Source organism: Budorcas taxicolor, chromosome 16, assembly GCF_023091745.1.
Source record: "Budorcas taxicolor isolate Tak-1 chromosome 16, Takin1.1, whole genome shotgun sequence".
Lineage (NCBI taxonomy): Eukaryota > Metazoa > Chordata > Mammalia > Artiodactyla > Bovidae > Budorcas > Budorcas taxicolor.
The window spans coordinates 81,747,546-81,764,134 of NC_068925.1; the positions used below are offsets into that span (position 1 = coordinate 81,747,546).

General features: G+C 64.0%; 1 protein-coding gene across 1 annotated transcript; it reads left to right on the forward strand.

Annotated features, from left to right (window-relative positions):
• Window positions 1-303: 303 nt before the first annotated feature.
• LAD1 (ladinin 1) lies at window positions 304-12,613 on the forward strand. The gene is made up of 10 exons (XM_052653595.1): window positions 304-341; window positions 7,573-7,686; window positions 8,667-9,357; window positions 9,896-10,006; window positions 10,303-10,346; window positions 11,234-11,306; window positions 11,389-11,526; window positions 11,763-11,849; window positions 12,058-12,189; window positions 12,311-12,613. Exons 1-10 carry the CDS (start codon window positions 304-306, stop codon window positions 12,611-12,613), a joined length of 1,731 nt encoding a protein of 576 aa, XP_052509555.1.
• Window positions 12,614-16,589: the final 3,976 nt, after the last annotated feature.

The following is a 16,589-nucleotide window of genomic DNA, read 5'->3' on the forward strand; positions in this document are numbered from 1 at the left end:
CCACCCTGGGCGGCCGCCCCGCCGCGCGCGGCCTGGGCGCCTGTCCGCCCGTCCATCCGTCCGTCTGTCCCTCGGTGTGGCGACCGGTCTAGGGCGCAGGACCGGGAGGCCGGGGTGGGGACCGGGGAGGCTCCGTCCGCGACGCCCCCAGCCGCAGGCCAATCCGAGGCGGCCGGCGGTGCGGCTGCGCGGCGGCGCGGGCGCGGCCCGGGATAAGAGGCCAGGTGAGCCTACCTGCGCCGCGGGCGGGGCGCGGGGCGCGGGGCGGCGCGGAGTGGACGGGACGCGCGGCGGTCTGGCGGCATGTCGGTCAGCAGGAAGAGCTGGGCCGCTCTGTCCAGGTGAGTCGGGGTCCTGACTGCTCCGGGGGCCACAGGGTCGGGGCCACGCCGCCCAGCCCCCGGGGTTCCAGCCCTCCTTCCTCCTTGGGGACGCAGGCCCGAGCAGGCTGCCTGCGGAGGGCTGTCCAGCCCAGAGAGGCCGCTCTGGGGGCTGGGGAGGCGTTCAGGAGGTAAACGGCCAAGTCTCAGCTTCTGAGCCGCCCCTGACTGCCTGTCTTTCTCTGGAGAGTCTGAGAGGCCCCTCCCGGGAGAAGGCGGCCACACTGCCTCGCAGGGTCAGTGAGTAGGCTGAGTGGGCAGGTGCCCTCCCAGGGATGAGGCTCAGGCTCTGGGCGCAGCGTTTCGGGGTGCTGTAGGGGCTGGGAAACCTCATGCTTGGCGCTCTCCCTCTCTGCGCTTCAGTCTTCACTCACGAGCGGGGCTTTCAAAGGGTCCAGGGACTGGGTGTCTCATCCTTGTCTGCTGGACATCTAGTCAGGGTCAGAGAAGCCTGGGGGGGTGGGTGTCCAGGAGGCAGCACCCTCATGCGATTGATGACCCCTGAACTCCTCTTGGGGTCCCCCCAAGAGCATCTCCTGACCCCCCCCCCCCCCCCCGCCACGCCATCCCCAGAAGACTGAGGCCCATATAGTGGACGGGCAGGAGCTGGGTCCCTACTCCTTGACCCAACGGCTCTTGCTGGTAGAAATTGGCCCCAGGCGGGCTTTTGGGTGGTGAGGCCAGGCTGCCTTTGCAGGTGTGGGCAGCCCCTCCCATCAGGACCTTGACCCTCCCCTCCCTCCAGCCGCCAAGGGCCCTAAGCTCCAGGGACCCCCCCATGGCAGCACCGCCCCCCCAGGGCTGGGGTCCCCCTGGACTCTGTCCTTGCTGCTCCGCAGCAGAGGCCTGTGGGGTCTGGAGAGGGGAGGACACACCCCAGAAAGGAGGCGCTTGGTGCTCTGGACGGGGGCCCAGCGTCTCAGAGGCCAGTCACACCCAGGGAGGGTCTGTGCAGAGGGTGGGGCTGGCAGTCAAGGTCTTGGACTCTGCGTGTGGGTCTGATGCGGGAGTGTCTGTGTTTCCAGGCAGGGCCTGTCTGTGTTCGTGTGTGCGTATGCACACGCACGTGTGGGCCTTGCGTAGTGCGGAGAAGTCGGGGTGGGTGGGAGGTTCTGACATTGCCATTTGGGCCTTGGGCGTTTGCGTCCACTCAGATGTCCACTGAGGATGGCGGTGCAGGGTCTGTTCTTCGCTGGCTCTCTGCTCAGAGGCCCCAGGCTCCTGTGGCTGCAGGGTGGGCTCGAGTGCCCTGGGCAAGCTGCCCTGCCTCCCCAGTGCCCTGGGCAGCTGCAGCTTGCCCAGGAGGCAGCTGGAGCTGGGACCCTCCGCCCCACTCCCGAGAACAAGCCCCAGCTGGCAGAGGGAAGGGCTGTGAGTCACCGTCAACCAAGCTCCCAAGGCGAGGGTGGGGGGTGCTGAGGAGGGGGCGAGGAGCGTGGCTCCAGGCAGGGCCCAGGTGGGCAGCGGAGGGACAGCGGGTCCCCCATCCTTGGCGCCAGGTTGAAATACAGACACCCAGCCCTGTATGGGCGCCTGGCGCCCTGCCCTCTCCTCCCCATGAGGCGGGGCGGGCCTGTCTGCGGGGGGTAAGGGTGGGTCAGGTGCCCAGGACAGAGCGGCAGGGGGTTAATCATTTCCCCGCCTGGCCTCCCGCAGCCCTGCCACCTCCCAAGCTGCCTGGTTCTCCCTGGCACCTCTCCCTAGACCGTCAGGGCTGGAGGGGGTCTCACCGACCACTGACAGTGGCCCCTCGCCTGGGGAGTCTGGCTCCCCTCGGGCAGCACATTGGCCCCGGGTCACAGGGCCTGGTGTCAGGCCTGCACCTGCTCTTCCCCTCTCAAGGTCTGCACGTCCTGCCCTTTGAGCCTGGGCCTCCATGGAACGCCCTGGGGCAGCCCTGTGTCCTCCCCTGCTAACCCTCCCCAGGCAGCTGAGCCCTGACCTGTCACACAGCAAATTTCTGTGTGCGATTCCCTTAGGAAGGAAGGGTTCTGCTGGTCAACCTGCCCTCAGCTGCTGACCATGGGCAGGGCGGACTCAGGAAGAAGGGTCTGGGGGAGGGAGCTGAACTGGCTCTCCCCTGGACAGCGGGCAGGGAGTTTCCCGAACCACAGAAGGGAACAGGAGATCCCTTCCTCTCAGGATGGAGCATAGGGGCTGGCAGGCCTGGGTCGGGGGAGGTGCAGGGGCAGCTGCTGGGGCTTCAGCTGGTGGCCGTGGCTGGGACCCCCTGGGTGTCAGCGTGCACTGACCCTGGCTCTCTAGACAAGCTGTTGGCCGCTGGGTCTCCCCAAACCTGCTTCCCCAGGCTGCACCGGAGCTCAGGCGGGGCTGGGGAGTCCCACCCCTTCCGGCCCCTCCCAGGCACCCCACTCCCTCTTGACTGCTCAGCTCCTGGGCTCCTGAGAAGGTGGAGCCTCCCTGGGCATCCTTCCTGGCACTGGGCCTGTGGTTAACAGGCTGCCCTGGCTGGGAACCTCGGCTCCTTCTTTTACTGGCCATCCTGCCGTGGGTACCTTGTTAATCCAGTGAGCCTTGGAAGCCTCATCTGCAGAATGCAGGTGCCCCGCCCCCCGCATTCCTCAAGGTTGTGGGGGCCTCTTGTCAGCGGCACCTGTGAGCACCCGGTGCTGTCTAGGCACACGTCAGAGCCCTCACTGCTTCCTTTGTTTATTGGTTTTCTGGTCACTGTACTCACTGAACACGTGTGCTTCTGAGCGCTGAGCACTGCTCTGGGCCGTTTGTTCAGTCCCTCAGTCACGTTCCTGCGACCCCATGACCGCGGCAGGCCAGGCCTCCCTGTCCTTCACCAACTCCCAGAGCTCACTCAGACTCATGTCCATTGAGTCGGTGATACCATCCAACCATCTCATCCTCTGTCGTTCCCTTCTCCTCCCGCCTTCAATCTTTCCCAGCATCAGGATATTTTTCAGTAAGTTGGCTCTTCCCATCAGGTGGCCAAAGTATTGGAGCTTCAGCTTCAACACTGGTCCTTCCAATGAATATTCAGGGTTGATTCCCTTCAGGATGGACTGGTTTGATTTCCTTGCTGTCCAAGAGACACTCAAGAGTCTTCTCCAGCACCATAATTCAAAGGCATCAATTTTTTGATGCTCAGCCTTCTTTATGGTCCAACTCTCCCATCCATACATGACTACTGGAAAAATCGTAACTTTGACTATATGGACCTTTGTTGGCAAAGTGATGTCTTTGTTTTTCAATGCACTATCTAGGTTTGTTATAGCTTTCCTTCTAAGGAGCAAGCATCTTTTATTTTCATGGCTGCAGTCACTGTCCACAGCGATTTTGGAGCCCAAGAAAATAAAAGCTGTCGCTCCTTCCACCTTTTCCCCATCTACTTGCCATGAAGTGATGGGACTGGATGCTGTGATCTTCGTTTTCTGAATGTTGAGCTTTAAGCCAGCTTTTTCACTCTCCTCTTTCATCCTCATCAAGAGGCTCTTCAGTTCCTCTTCACTTTCTGCCATAAGGATGGTATCATCTGCATATCTGAGGTTGTTGATGTTTCTCCCGGCAATCTTGATTCCAGCCTGGGATTCATCCAGCTGCATTTTGCATGATGTACTCTGCATATAAGTTATAGACATAAGTTATTAGAGTCTGCATATAAGTTATAAGGGTGATAATATACAGCCTTTTTATACTCCTTTCCCAGTTTTGAACCAGTCCATTGTTCCATGTCCGGTTCTAACTGTTGCTTCCTGACCTGCACCCAGGTTTCTCAGGAGGCAGGTAACGTGGTCTGGTATTCCCATCTCTTAAAGAATTTTCCACAGTTTGTTGTGATCCACACTGTCAAAGGCTTTAGCGTAGTCAATGAAGCAGAAGTAGATGTTTTTCTGGAATTCCCTTTCTTTCTCTATGATCTAGCAGATGTTGGTAATATGATCTCTGGCTCCTCTGCCTTTCCTAAACCCAGTTTCACAATCTGGAAGTCCACAGTTCACATCCAGTTGAAGCCTAACTTGAAGGATTTTGAGCATAACCTTAGCAGCATGTGGAATGAATGCAGTTGTCCAGAAGTTGGAACATTCTTTGGCACTGCCCTCGGCCTTTGGGGCTTCGTATATTCATTCCTGGGGCTTTACCCGGCCCCCCTGGTAGCCTGACCTCCACCCCTCCTGTCCTTCTCTCTCTTTCCTTCTCTTAAGAGGGGTAGCTCTTTGTTTGGTGGAGATAACGTTTCTCTTGGGCTGGGGGGGGGGGTGTGGTTGGGGGGGTAGCCACATCACTGAGGTGAGCAGTGGGGTCTTGGTGTACAGCTGGGGGTCACTTCAGGTCACCTGGGCTGACACCCTCTAGGCAAGGAGCTGCCTGGGGTGAGTCACTTCCCTGAGACTAGGCTCTGACAGATCACACGCTGTCTGACCCAGGTTCCACCAACAAACCAGCAGTTCCCCTGAGGGCTGAGCAGCCTGCGTGGGAACAGGCTTGCTCAGGCCCAAGGAATCCTGGGCGTTCCATCCCTATCTGGCCACAGGTGTGCTGGGGAGTCTCATCTCTGTGGGCCAGTCTCCCTGTGGGGGGTGTTCTCTCATCTCTGCAGTGCATGGCTGACCCCAAACTGTGGACTCGAGGGCGGGTCCACAGGGGGAGGGCTGACTGTGTGGACCCAGTGGAAGCAACATGCAGGGGACCTTTCTTACCTGGACGAGGGCATTGGGGCCTGGTTGGAGGGGCCGTGGGTTCCCGTGGAGTGAGTGATGGCAGAGGCCTGGGGTGGTTCGGTTTCCACCCCGTGATCAAGGCCGTTGAGCCTGGGCTGGAGCCCTTCCCACCCACTCGGGGGCAGTCGAGCCCTGGCAGGCAGGGGCGCTGAGGTCTGTACTGCCAGCATGCCTGACGGCCAGGTGTGGGCAGGTACCAGTGTGGGGCCTAGGGTTTGCTGCCCCTCTGTGCTCCCGTGTGCCAGGCAGAGGTCTGGTGACCTGTGAGGAGGAGCTCTGCCCCCTTCCTGGCCCCACGCTTGGCGGCATGTGTGTTCTGGGCTCTGTGGTGAATACGCCCTGTCCCATGGCCTTTTCTCTCCCCATGGGACAAGCTATCCACACTTTGTTTGCAAATCTCTGATACCGCTTCTTGTTAACCCTTCTCAGATGCTGCGTGTCACCAGCTCCTCCTTCTGGAGCCCCCTGGTTGTCTCTTGTCCAGTCGGGCTCTTTTTAAGGATCTGGGAGCGTCTTTGCCCAGCACTGTCCCGGTGGGCCCCTTCCTGTGGCCCACCAGACTGGCTCCTCCCTCGTCCGTCGAGTGAGTGTCTCCTCACCCTTCACGTCCTCCCGCCCCTCCACCACCACTGCTGCAGACATCTCACTGAACCCCTCCCTCCCTGATGGCCCCTGGCCTTCTGAAAGCACCACCAGGAGCTGCTCAAGCCCACTTTCCTTCATTTTTCTCGTTTCCCCGCTGGCCCCCCATCCAGCCCCCCAGCAAACCCAGTGGACTGTGCCTTCAAATTGTGTCCCGAATCCATCACTTAAGTCTCCTAGTGGCTCTCCACACAGGGAGTGAACCCGCGTCTCCCTCGGTCTGCAAGTACACGTCCTGGCGCCCCTTCTGCTGAGTCCAGCGTCCCCCCACCACTGCCACACATCCCAGCCAGGCCTGGGCTTGCGCTCTGCCAGCACACCTGGCTCCTCAGGGCTCTGTCCCCTCTGGCGCTGCCACCCCTTGTCCTTGGTCCCTCCTGTCCTTTTGTTCACGAGCGGGGGAGCCCTAGAACCCGCTTGTGTGTGGATCCTGCTCAAAAAACGTGAGTTTACTAAACACCAGGTCAGCGAACCTGACCCTGGGCCTGAACGAAGAGGGCAGGGTGGTGGTGTGGCTCTTGCCCCTTTCAGGGAGGAGGACTGGGGAGGTGCAGGGAAGTGACCCCCCCTTAGGTGGGCGGATCAAGCAGGCTGTCTGACCTGGCCCTGCAGAAGTCTCCCCAGGGGCCGGGGGCTCTTTCCTTCAGGAAGTTTCTTAGATAAGTTTTATGTCATTCAGTTGATAAAATTTGTGGGTTTCCCCCTGGAAACGTGCCTGCTCCTCCCGTGATACTTCTTCCGTGGTTGCATGTGAGGCTCTGTAGAGGCAGGCGAGGCCGCGGTAGGACCAGGGCAGCGGGGAGGCTGGGGAACAGGTTTAGGCGCTGACCAGGCGGGGGCCTTACCACCCTGCAGTGATGCTGGGAGGCGAGAGGGTGGCCTTCCCAGACAGTGCTGGACGGTACCCCCGGCCCACACGGCCCGGAGCTTCTCCTGCGGCCCCTCGGGAAGCTCCACCTCCTTCCCCCGCGGGCCCCGCCTCCCTCCCCGGGGGCCCCGCCCCTGGCCTCGAGGCCATCCTGTCCCCCCGCTGAAGTCCAGCCCTTTCCCTCCTGGGGCAGAGCGGGGCTCACTTCCCTTTCTCGGTGTTTGGCGGGTGGGTCTGTGACCCCACAGTTCCCAGTGACAGGCTGGCCCAGCTCAGTTCCTCAGAGATTCTTTGTTCTTTGGCTAGAATCGGGGTGGGGGGCTGGGGGGAAGGTAGGTGCTTGGGCAGGTGGGTGAAGATGACTGGTGGGAGGCTGGGGCAGGGCGCTGTAGGGACATGGGGCTGGAGGCGGGATGGTGGAAGGCAGGGTCCGGGCATGGCTATGAGGGGGCCTGGCTCAGAGAGTGCCTGTGAGTGACTGTGGCTGGGAGAATGACCAGGGGCCAGAGGCAGGCTGTGCCCCTCGCTCCTGCCCACGGGAGGGCTGGGAAGGCTGGTTTTCGGAGGTGAAGGAGGCTGATGGAGTGCCTAGGTGGTGAGGGAAGTGATGCTGGGTTCCCCTTTGGGGATGGCTGGTTCATCTGGGATCTCTGTCTAGGGGGCTGGGATGTTTCTCAGTAACTGTTTGTCTAAGAGCCTCAGATCAAAGCCGGGCTCTGCCAGGTTCACCTGCCTCCTTCGGGCCGAGCAGTGACCACCCTGCCACGTCCCTGGGTGCCCAGGCAGGGTGGACCCCCATTCCAGTGGGGGCGCAGGGGTGCCCATGCGGGTGGACCCCCATTGCAGTGGTGATGCGGGACACCCAGGCGAGTAGACCCCAGTTCCAGTGGGCGTGCAGGGTGAAGTCCGGCCCGCCGGCCCCTCCCCACAATGCTGGCCAGCGGGATGCTCTGGGGATCACCCTGAGGCTGCGCTGACCCCCTGTCCCCCACAGCCTGACCCGGCAGTGGACTCTGGAGGATGAGGAGGAACAGGAGCGAGAACGCCGGCGGCGACACCGGAACCTGAGCTTTGCCGCGGACGACGAGGACCCGCCGGCCCCCGAGAGGTGTGGGTGGGAGGCGGGACCCCAGTGAGATGGACCAGCCGCCCCTGCCTGGGGAGCGGGCTGGCCTTCTGCAGGCCCCACCCTGGTCGGGACGGCAGTCAGGACCAGTGTGGATGAGCTGGGCGGCTCATGCTGGGCGTTTTCTCAGCACAGCTCATCCTTCCACGCTCCTGAGAGGGTGCTAACCCTCCTCACGGGTGGGCAGCAGTCAGCGAGTGTATAGCTCGAGCACCGGGGCAGGGCCTGGGGGTCGTCGGGCCCTGGGCTGACCATGCCCCTTCAGCCCAGACCCCTCCCGCTAGCGGACTCCCAAGGTCTCTGATGGGAAGGAGGCGCTGCTGGTCTGACCAGCCCCGAGGCTGAGCGCCGTGACAGGCCTGTCCACGGGGACGGGGCCCACTTGGGGGACGTGTCTCCTCTTGCCTCGAAAAAAGCCCAGTTTGCAGATCTGGCGGCGGGCTCAGCCAGCAAGTGAACTCACCCGAGCCATGGGCGGGCGGGTGGAGGCACAGGAGGGGCCCCTCTGCTGCAGGCCAGGTTTGGGGCGGCCTCATGTGGTGTTCCCTGGAGAGGGGGCCGTGGGGTGTGCGGCCTGCGTTGCCCCCACGTGGCCGCAGAGGCGCAGAGGCCTGGGTGCCACTCCTGGTTCCCTGCCCTGCGCCGTGTGACTCGGGCCAGCTCCCTGCCCACCTCTGCTCCTCATCTGTAAGCGGCAGGGCCTGACACAGAGGTGTTTGTTGAACATGGAGTGGTTGCACCTTACAGGCGTTTATAATTTTTTTTTAAAGCCTCTTGTGCTTTGTTCAGATGATACCTCAGAAGCCTGATGGGTAAAGCAGATGAAAGCAATCCTGATTTAAGGGACAGTCGTTCAAGGGGTTGGGGAGGGCACCAGGCACCCCGAGGTGTCCCCCTGGGTCGGGTGCTCACGGGGTCTTTCCAGCCTCTGACTGTCTCCCGCCATCTCCCTTCTGACTCAGACTGCTGAGCGTGGAGGAAGCAGAGGGGCCCCAGCCACCAGCCCCAGACCCCAGAGATGAGGAGGATGTCCGGGCCGTCCTGAGGACGCGGCAGGAACGGAGGCAGAGGCGCCGGGAGGCCCCCCTCTCTGAGCCGCGGGAGGCCCCCGTCTCGGAGCCGCGGGAGGCCGGGCATCCACCCCCGGCCCCCGAGGAGCGGGTGCAGTCGCCGTCCGGCCGGAGACTGAGCCCGCAGCGTGGCTCCACGGATGAAGGGGGCCTGGCAGGCAGGGCGCCTGCGGGCTCCGAGAAGCCGTCTGCTGCAGGGAAGACACTTCAGCCGGAAGTGAGCCTGGATCCTGAGACCCCCAGCCCCAGTAAATGCTCCGTGTCCCAGAAGATTGCTGTGCTGGATGAGAGAGCCTTCTCAGGAAAGAGGGTGGTTCCAGACAAAGCCAGTGTCTCGGAGAAGAGACTGGTGTCTGAGAAAGCCACTGTCTTCGAGAAGACGCTGGCCCCTGAGACGCAGCTGGCCCCAGGCAGGGCCATGGCCCCAGCGCAGCCCCAGGCCCGGGAGCACCCAGCCTCAGTGGAGCGCCCGCCCAGCCCCAGGGGGCAGCGGGGTGCTGGGGGCGCTGGGCCTGAGAAGGAGCCTGAGTCCTCGGCGGGGCCTCTGCCCCGGGCTGGCAGCCTCCCGCCTGTCACTCTGCAGGTGCGCGATGCCCCCTGCCTCCCTGTCCTCCCGGCATCTCCGGCGGCCTCCCCGTCTCCTGTCCTCCCGGCATCCCTGGCGGCCTCCCCGTCTCCTGTCCTCCCGGCATCCCTGCTGGCCTCCCCGTCTCCTGTCCTCCCGGCATCTCCGGCGGCCTCCCCATTTCCTGTCCTCCCAGCATCTCTGGCTGCCTCTCTGTTTCCTGTCCTCCTCCCTCCAGGCCAGCCCCGGCTGTGTCTCCTCTCCCTGCCTGCTCCGCCACCCGCAGGACAGGGGACTGAGCTGCAGTCTCACCTGGCACCCTCATCCTAGATCTAGACTCCAGGGAAGCCTCAGATGCTTCCAGAAGCCCCCTGCCCCCGGAAGCCCTGTCCGCTGGCCTGGCCCTGGGCCTGTGGCCGCACCCCCGCAGCCGAGGCAGTGGGCGGGAGCAGAGGACTGGCCTACTGCCACTGCCCCGCAGCTGCTGGGTGAGCCGGGCCCGTGGGGGCTCTGGGCTGCCTGTCCTCCGGTGTGACTCGCCCCCTGCTCTGTCCAGGTGAGGACCCCCAGCATGGAGGCTGAGGCAGAGCCCCCCTCGCCGACACGGGCCTCACCCACCTTCAGCAGTGCCCTGCAGCGCTCCAGCCCCCGCACCATCTCCTTCAGGGTAAGCCTGGCTGCCATGGGCCCCTCCATGCAGGGCTCGGAGCAGTTTGGAGGCGGGCAGGAGGCACCCCGAGAAGATCTGGGGGCATCAAGGGAGGTCTGTTGACCTGGCTTGATAGGAGGGGCCATGCCCCAGGCCCAAGGCGGGCCTTCCATGGGGGTGTGGCTGGGGTCTGTGCAGAGGGGGGTTGGGTGGGGAGACCCCAGGGTGGGCTGCGTTCTGAGAGCTGAGTCCTCTCTTGTGGAGGCCGTGGCTGCCATGGACCCCACTCACTGGCACCTTCCTTTTCTTTCCAGATGAGCCCCCGGAGAGACAGCTCAGAGGTGGCCTTAACCCGCAGGTCAGGGCCTAGGGGCCCTGGGGCTCGTCTGCCGTGGGGCTGAGGCCCGAGGTGCAGCAAGGGGAGGGTCTGGCTGCCTGGAGGGGGCGGGCGGGAAGGGACGTCCTGAGCCACTGGGTGCCCGGGGCGGGGAGTGGGTGCACCAGGGTTGTTTGAGTCAAGCACTGGGGATTCATGCATGCAGGCTGCACCATCTGCCCCGAGACTGTCTCTGAGGCCAGCGGTTCCGGGCAAGGCCGGGGGGCATGGGGCACACAGTGGATGAGGGGGTCGCTGCCCTCGCATCAGGGTGAGACGTGCAGGAACCATGGGGCATGGAGGTTCTGAGGGTTCCGGAGCCCCTTGCAGTCAGGGGAGCTCAGCCTGCGAGAGTGGGGTGAGGGCACAGGGTGGCAGGCATCAGGGGGCATGAGGTGGGGAGAGCTCTGCAGGCAGCTCTGGACGGAGGGTTGGTGAAAGGAGGGGCTTGGAGCGGAGTCCACATGGAGGTCAGCTGGCCAGCGCAGCAGCATGGGGTGCAGGGTGGGGGCACCAGGGTCAGGAGGGCATCAGACCCAGGTCATGAGCCTTTCATACTGCCTGTGCCTGAGGGCAGGATGGGGTTGATCTGGGATGGGGGGCCTGGGGGCTGGGGGGGTGGAAGGTGGAGAGAGGGGATCAGCCTCTGAGGCTGGACTGACTCCACGGGGCAGGGACAGCAGCTGTTTCTGGCCTGGGGCGTCCTGTCGAATGGACTGTGTCTCGGAAGGACAAGGAGCGCCCACAGTCTGTATACGGAGGCCGCATTCTCTTTGCCTGAGTGAGGTGGGGCACAGGGGCAGGCCTGGTGTCCCGTGGGCAGGCAGGGCCTCACCGACTTTGTCTCGCCCTGTCTTCCTGCCCTGCAGCGCCAGCGTGAGGATCCCGGCTAGCTCAGTCAAATTAGGCCCGAAGCTGGAGCGATACCACTCAGCCATACAGGTGAGGCGGGGCCTCCCGAGTGTGCTGGGCATGCCAGGGCCCTCACACTCCAGGGTCAGCGGCCTGTGCTTTCTGCCCCCAGAGATCAGGGTCTGTCAAGAGTTCAAGCCCGTCCCGCACCGAGTTCCTCGTGGCTCCTGTGGATGTTGCCAGCAAGCGCCACCTCTTCGAGAAAGAGCTGGTGGGCCAGAGCCGAGAGGGCCCAGCCTCCAGCCGCAAGGTGAGTGGCTCTGGCCCACCAGGCGTCTGCAGGCCACTGAGCCTGGGGTCTGCAGAGCTGGAGCCTGGGGACTGCGGGACAGCTCCATGCTTTCCCGGCCATGTCTGTTGCTGAGCCCCCAGCCCAGCTGTGCACACAGCTCCAGGGGAGGGTCCCGTGGCCTGGCTGTGTGGATGTGGTGAGGGGGATCCTCTGGAGATGCCAGCCCGGCCGCAAGGTAGGAGCTCTCTTCTCAGGAGAACTTGCAGCTCTCAGGGGTGGTGACGTCACGGCTCAACCTGTGGATCAGCAGGACCCAGGAGTCAACACAGCAGGGCCCGCAGGTACCGCGCATGCCCCTCTGCCCCCAGTCTCCCTGCAGGCCTCTCGTAGCGGGATGACCTGTCAGGGGAGGGACAGCCCCGAGCGTGGTGGAGATGCTCTGCACGCGGGACGGCTGTGGGGAGCCTGCCAGTCAGAGGGCGGAAGGAGGAAGGGGTGGGCCAGGGGGCTCTGTGGCAGCCTGAGCCTGGTCTCTGTCCTGATGCCCAGAACCAGGAGACGCAGAGAGAGTCAGCAGCTGGCAGGAGGCCCCAGTGGAGGAAGAAGCCAGAGCCCCCGCTGGGTGCCGAGGTGTGTGGGGGCCCAGGGGCTGGGGCGGCTGTCCCTGGAGAATGCGGGCCGGTAGGCGCCCACACCTCCACCACAGGCCTTGGCTCTGCCCAGCATGGGGGGACTGGGGAAAAGGGAGTGTCCCTGCCCCACCCCGGGAACCCCCTTGTCCTGACTGCTTTTGGTCCTGCAGGTAGTGAGAAGCCAGCCTCAGGCCAGCAGCTGTGCCGGCCGCCTCTCCCGCCCGCTTTCTGCCTTGGACCCGGGAGGACGCTGGCTGGCATCTTCCCCACAGCCCTGTGGGCGCAGGCGTGCCCCGCACCTTGTCTGGCTGTGGGCACTGCGCGTCTGCACAGCCTCGCCACCCTGTCCACGTGGACTCCTGCTCTTCCTCCTCCTCCGGGGCCGTCGGGTCGCACCGGTGTCTCCGTGCGCCTCTCCCAGGCTGGCCCTCACCATCCTTGCACTGCCTGCCAGGCTGGAGGAGCCGCGCTGACCCCTCCCAGGCCCTGCCTTGCTCCCCTTCACGCCCCATCTGCTGCCCTGGCCAAGCCGTCCTGTGCGCCCTCCCCACTCTCAGGAAAGGCTGATAAACTCATTCACTCTCAGGTGTGACCAATGATACCTAAAAAATCATTCTTTCCGGAAGCTTTGCTTTTCAGTGGAGACTAAATGGCATGGGGAGGGTGTTTGGGCTGTGGGGGCCCGAGGGGGGCAGGCAGTCGCGTGCCAGCAGCCTCTGTGGCCACAGCCCAGCACACCTGCCCCCAAAACCCGGTTCTCCACTCCCCTGCCCTCCTGAGCCAGGGTGGATGCTGAGCTGCGCGTAGAACAAGCAGCCAGAGCCAGCCTGGTGCCGTCAGCCCTGCGTGCTGTGTGTGGCTGAGGGTGTGTGTGTGGGGTGTGCGTGTGTGTGCGCACAAGTCTGTGTGTGGCTGGGGGTGTGTGTGTGTATGTGTGTGTGAGCACGCGCGCACAAGTGTGTGTGTGGCTGAGGGTGTGTGTGTGTGCACAAGTGTGTGTGTGGCTGAGGGTGTGTGTGTGTGTGCGCACAAGTCCGTGTGTGGCCCACACCTCTCCCATCACTAGACTTACATTAGAACCCTGCTCTTAGGTGTCTCTGGAGTCAGTGACACCCCACACCCCCTTTGCCCCAGCCTCCCTGTGGGCCTGGTCCTGAGGGTGGCTCCCGTCCCGCTTCCTGGGGCCAGGGACGGAAGGGCCTCGGGGCCCCACCTGTGAACCCAGACTGGCCCGCTTCCAGCAGGGGGCCTTGCGTGGCCAGCCCCGTGCCCTCCCAGAGCTGGGGGCAGCGGGACCCGGAGGCCCTGGCCAGCCACCCCCACCCACCACCACACGTGCAACCCCAGAGTTCCTGGACGGAGCCAGGAGGGCTGGGCTGGGCACCCCCAGAGAGGCAGGCCCCGCCCTACGCTGTCCCACCAGGAACTCGGTCAGCAAGCGACCGAGAGGTGCTGAGCACTCACGTGCTACACTCGGGAAGGTCCTGGCGGGTGGCTTTGCCCAGCACAGCAGAGCCCTCCCTCCAGCATGGGGGTCCAAGAGGGGCCCAAGGGGTCTCGGCCCACTTGGCCCTAGGGTCTGGGCGTCTGGCACTGCTGTCCCTGGGGGGAGCCCTTGGTGCCCATCGGGGCTGCCTGGGCAGGGTGCGGAGGGCAGCACCCCGCCACCCACCCCCTTGCACTCCCTCATCTACACACGAAGGCCCTGCACTCACCCTTCTGCGGGAGATGCGTGCCCAGGGCGGCCTCAGGGTGGCATGTGAGGACAGCATGCAGCCTGGGCTCCCGCCTGACAGGCTGCGGAGGGGGCACCCCGCTCCCGGTGGGGGCAGCACAGGCTCTCCCGCCCGGGGCCTCCTGCGGTCCTCAGGGCTGCGGGCACTGTCTCTGTGTCCTCGTGCCTCTCTGTAAGCTCGGGGAGGTGACTTCACCTCGTGTGCAAGGGCAGGGCGTCCGGGGCAGGCCAGCTGTGGCGGCTGCAGTGACGGCTGCCCGCGTGCCGAGTCAGTCCATCCTGCCTGAGGACGGCCCCTGGAGGCCACACACAGTCAGGCCACAGATGCCTGGAACCTGCCAGGTTTTTCCTGTGGGGCCTCGGGTGCCAGAGCCCTCTCCCAGGCATCCATGCAAGCAAATTCTGTCCCATTCGAAGGACTTTTGAGCTTACAAGGCACCCACTGAAGTAGCTCGAGTTAAGGGAAGCTGTAGGAAAGCGGTTCTTAAATTGCAGGAGATTTCGGGCCAGGACACAAAGCCCGGCTGGGCCCCCAGGGGCCAGACCAGGAGAGCGGGTGGCGGCCTGGCTGCTCACTGTCCCCCGGTGCCGGCTGCTGGCTCCTGGCTTCAGCCGGTCCCACCCCGGATCTACTGGTGCGGGAAGGGCCACGGAGCCTGGAGGAGATGGCTCAGGCCACTGGGCTCAGAGGACCCCGGGGACCGTGGAAGGACAGCCTCAGCTGAGATGGGGCCAAGTCGATAGCAGAGCTAGCTGAGGAGTGCGTGACAGACAGGGCCTGGGGCTTCCCAGGCAGCGAAGTTGGGGGCGGGGGCGGGACGTGGGTCAGGAGAGGAGGGAAGCGGGCAGAGGCCGTCCTTGCCCACGGAGAGGAGTGTGCGTCACCCACAGGTGGCCCTTGGCAGGGCCGGGGCTCAGGACCCAGGAGTCGGGCAGGACGGGGCCCCTGAGAATTCAAGAGAGCAGGCCTCCCCCAGGTCTGCTTCCTCTTCTTTGTTGTGTCCTGTGCCCTTCCAGGACCCAGGTGCTGTGCTGGAGGCCGCAGGCACAGGCGTGCAAGCAAATGCGAGGCCCCTGGGTGCTGGCAGCGTGGACACTGTAATCTAGTGGGTTTAGCAGGTCGTAATTTTAAAGCCATTGTGGCGTGGACTTCAACCATCTTCCCTGCCCCTTGACTCAACCAGCTGCCTCTTTGAAGAGAACCCTCTCTCTTGGCTGGAAGTTCGACCTTGAATCTGACCCCCTGCAGTGGGTCTACTCCCTTGCCCAGTGGGGAGGGCTTGCCACGTGGCTTGGGGGGCAAGCAGACCCCGCTGTAGGTGTGCTCACCGAGGCCGCTAGAGCCTGCCTCCCTCCCAAGGGTGTTCACCTGCTGGAGGAGCCAGCAGCCTGGAAGCACCCTTGTCCACACATCACCGCAGCTGAGCTCCTGCCCCCGCCCTGCCCCCAGCCTGCCTTCCCGGCTGCTGGCATCCGCTTTATCGGGGTTCTCAGGACAGACAGCTGGCTTGTGTTATGTGCCTGCTCCCTCCTGTCCCCTGCCTGTCTGTCCTGGTTTTAAATAGCTTATCTGAGCAGCTGGACGACCACATGAGCTTATATGGCCTGGGGTACGTGTTCCCTCAGCTCAGTCCCTGGCACCTGCCAAAATAGCAGCCAACACCCCCCTCTCCCCCTGCCCCCGCCACCCCCGGCGTGACTGCTGCGCACATTCCTCCCACCGCCGGGCCACGGGCCTGCTTAAAGCCGGTCCAGCCCCTGCCCTCGCCCAGACCCCGCGAGGCGGAGCAGACACCACAAGGCACGTTGGCAGCTCCTGTTCTGGGTAAGACTGGGGCAGGCTCCAAGAGCAGAGGGGTGCCCTGTAGCCCGGGCCCTCTGTCCCAAGTCGCAGTGTCCACTCTGACTGGGTGTCGGAGCTGGGAGAGGCCCCCTTCCCTCGGGATCTTTAGAGGGCGGGGTCTTGGAGATGAATCCCTGAGCCTAGTTTAACCAACCCTCAGCCTGAGGCTGGAGACTGAATCACGGACCTCCCGCTGAAGGCCTGGGGCGGGTGGAAGGTCTTGGGTGAACAGCTGTCCCTCCATGGATCTGTTCCCTCGTTTGTAGGATGGAGAGATAATTGCCAGGCCTCTAAATGAAACGATGCTCCGACCCCTGGGGACCCCCTCCTGGCGCCTTCTCCCTCCAGGCGGGGAGCCTCTGCCCCATCCTGGGCAGGTCCTCCCCCCTCCCTGGGGACCAGAGCTGGGCCGTGGGTGCCCACACCAGTCAGAACAGTCCTCGCGGCCACATCCTCCTCCCTGGGGTTCAGAAGTTGTCAGAACTGATGAGAAAGGCCGCCTGCCAGAGGCAGCCAGGGGACCAGGGACCCCGGAGGCCCTTCCAGGCAGATGCAGGGCTGGGCCCCACCCCGGACAGGGCGCGGGCTGAGTGGCGTGGAGAGACCTGCTTCCTGGGGGCGGGGGGGCCCGGCTCCCTGGGTCAGGGTGTTAACCTTGAGTCCAGTGCCCCCATCCAGGGTCCCTGCTCCCCACGCCCCTGGGGAGAGCGCCTGCTGGAGCTCTGCAGGCAGAACCACCCCCTCCTGAAGGAACATGAGGGCGGGCGCCTGGAGACGGGCATTTGAGGCTCATTCTTGTCCTGGTGCAGCTGGGAAGCCTGACCTCCCGAATTCCTCCTCTGACCTGGGTCTTCGGGCAGGAGAGGAATCT

Coding starts and splice junctions, on each gene's coding strand:
- LAD1 (XM_052653595.1), top strand. CDS start 304: ATGTCGGTCAGCAGGAAGAGCTGGGCCGCTCTGTCCAG. Junction 7,687..8,666: donor GACCCGCCGGCCCCCGAGAG/GTGTGGGTGGGA, acceptor CTTCTGACTCAG/ACTGCTGAGCGTGGAGGAAG. Junction 11,527..11,762: donor GCCCAGCCTCCAGCCGCAAG/GTGAGTGGCTCT, acceptor CTCTCTTCTCAG/GAGAACTTGCAGCTCTCAGG.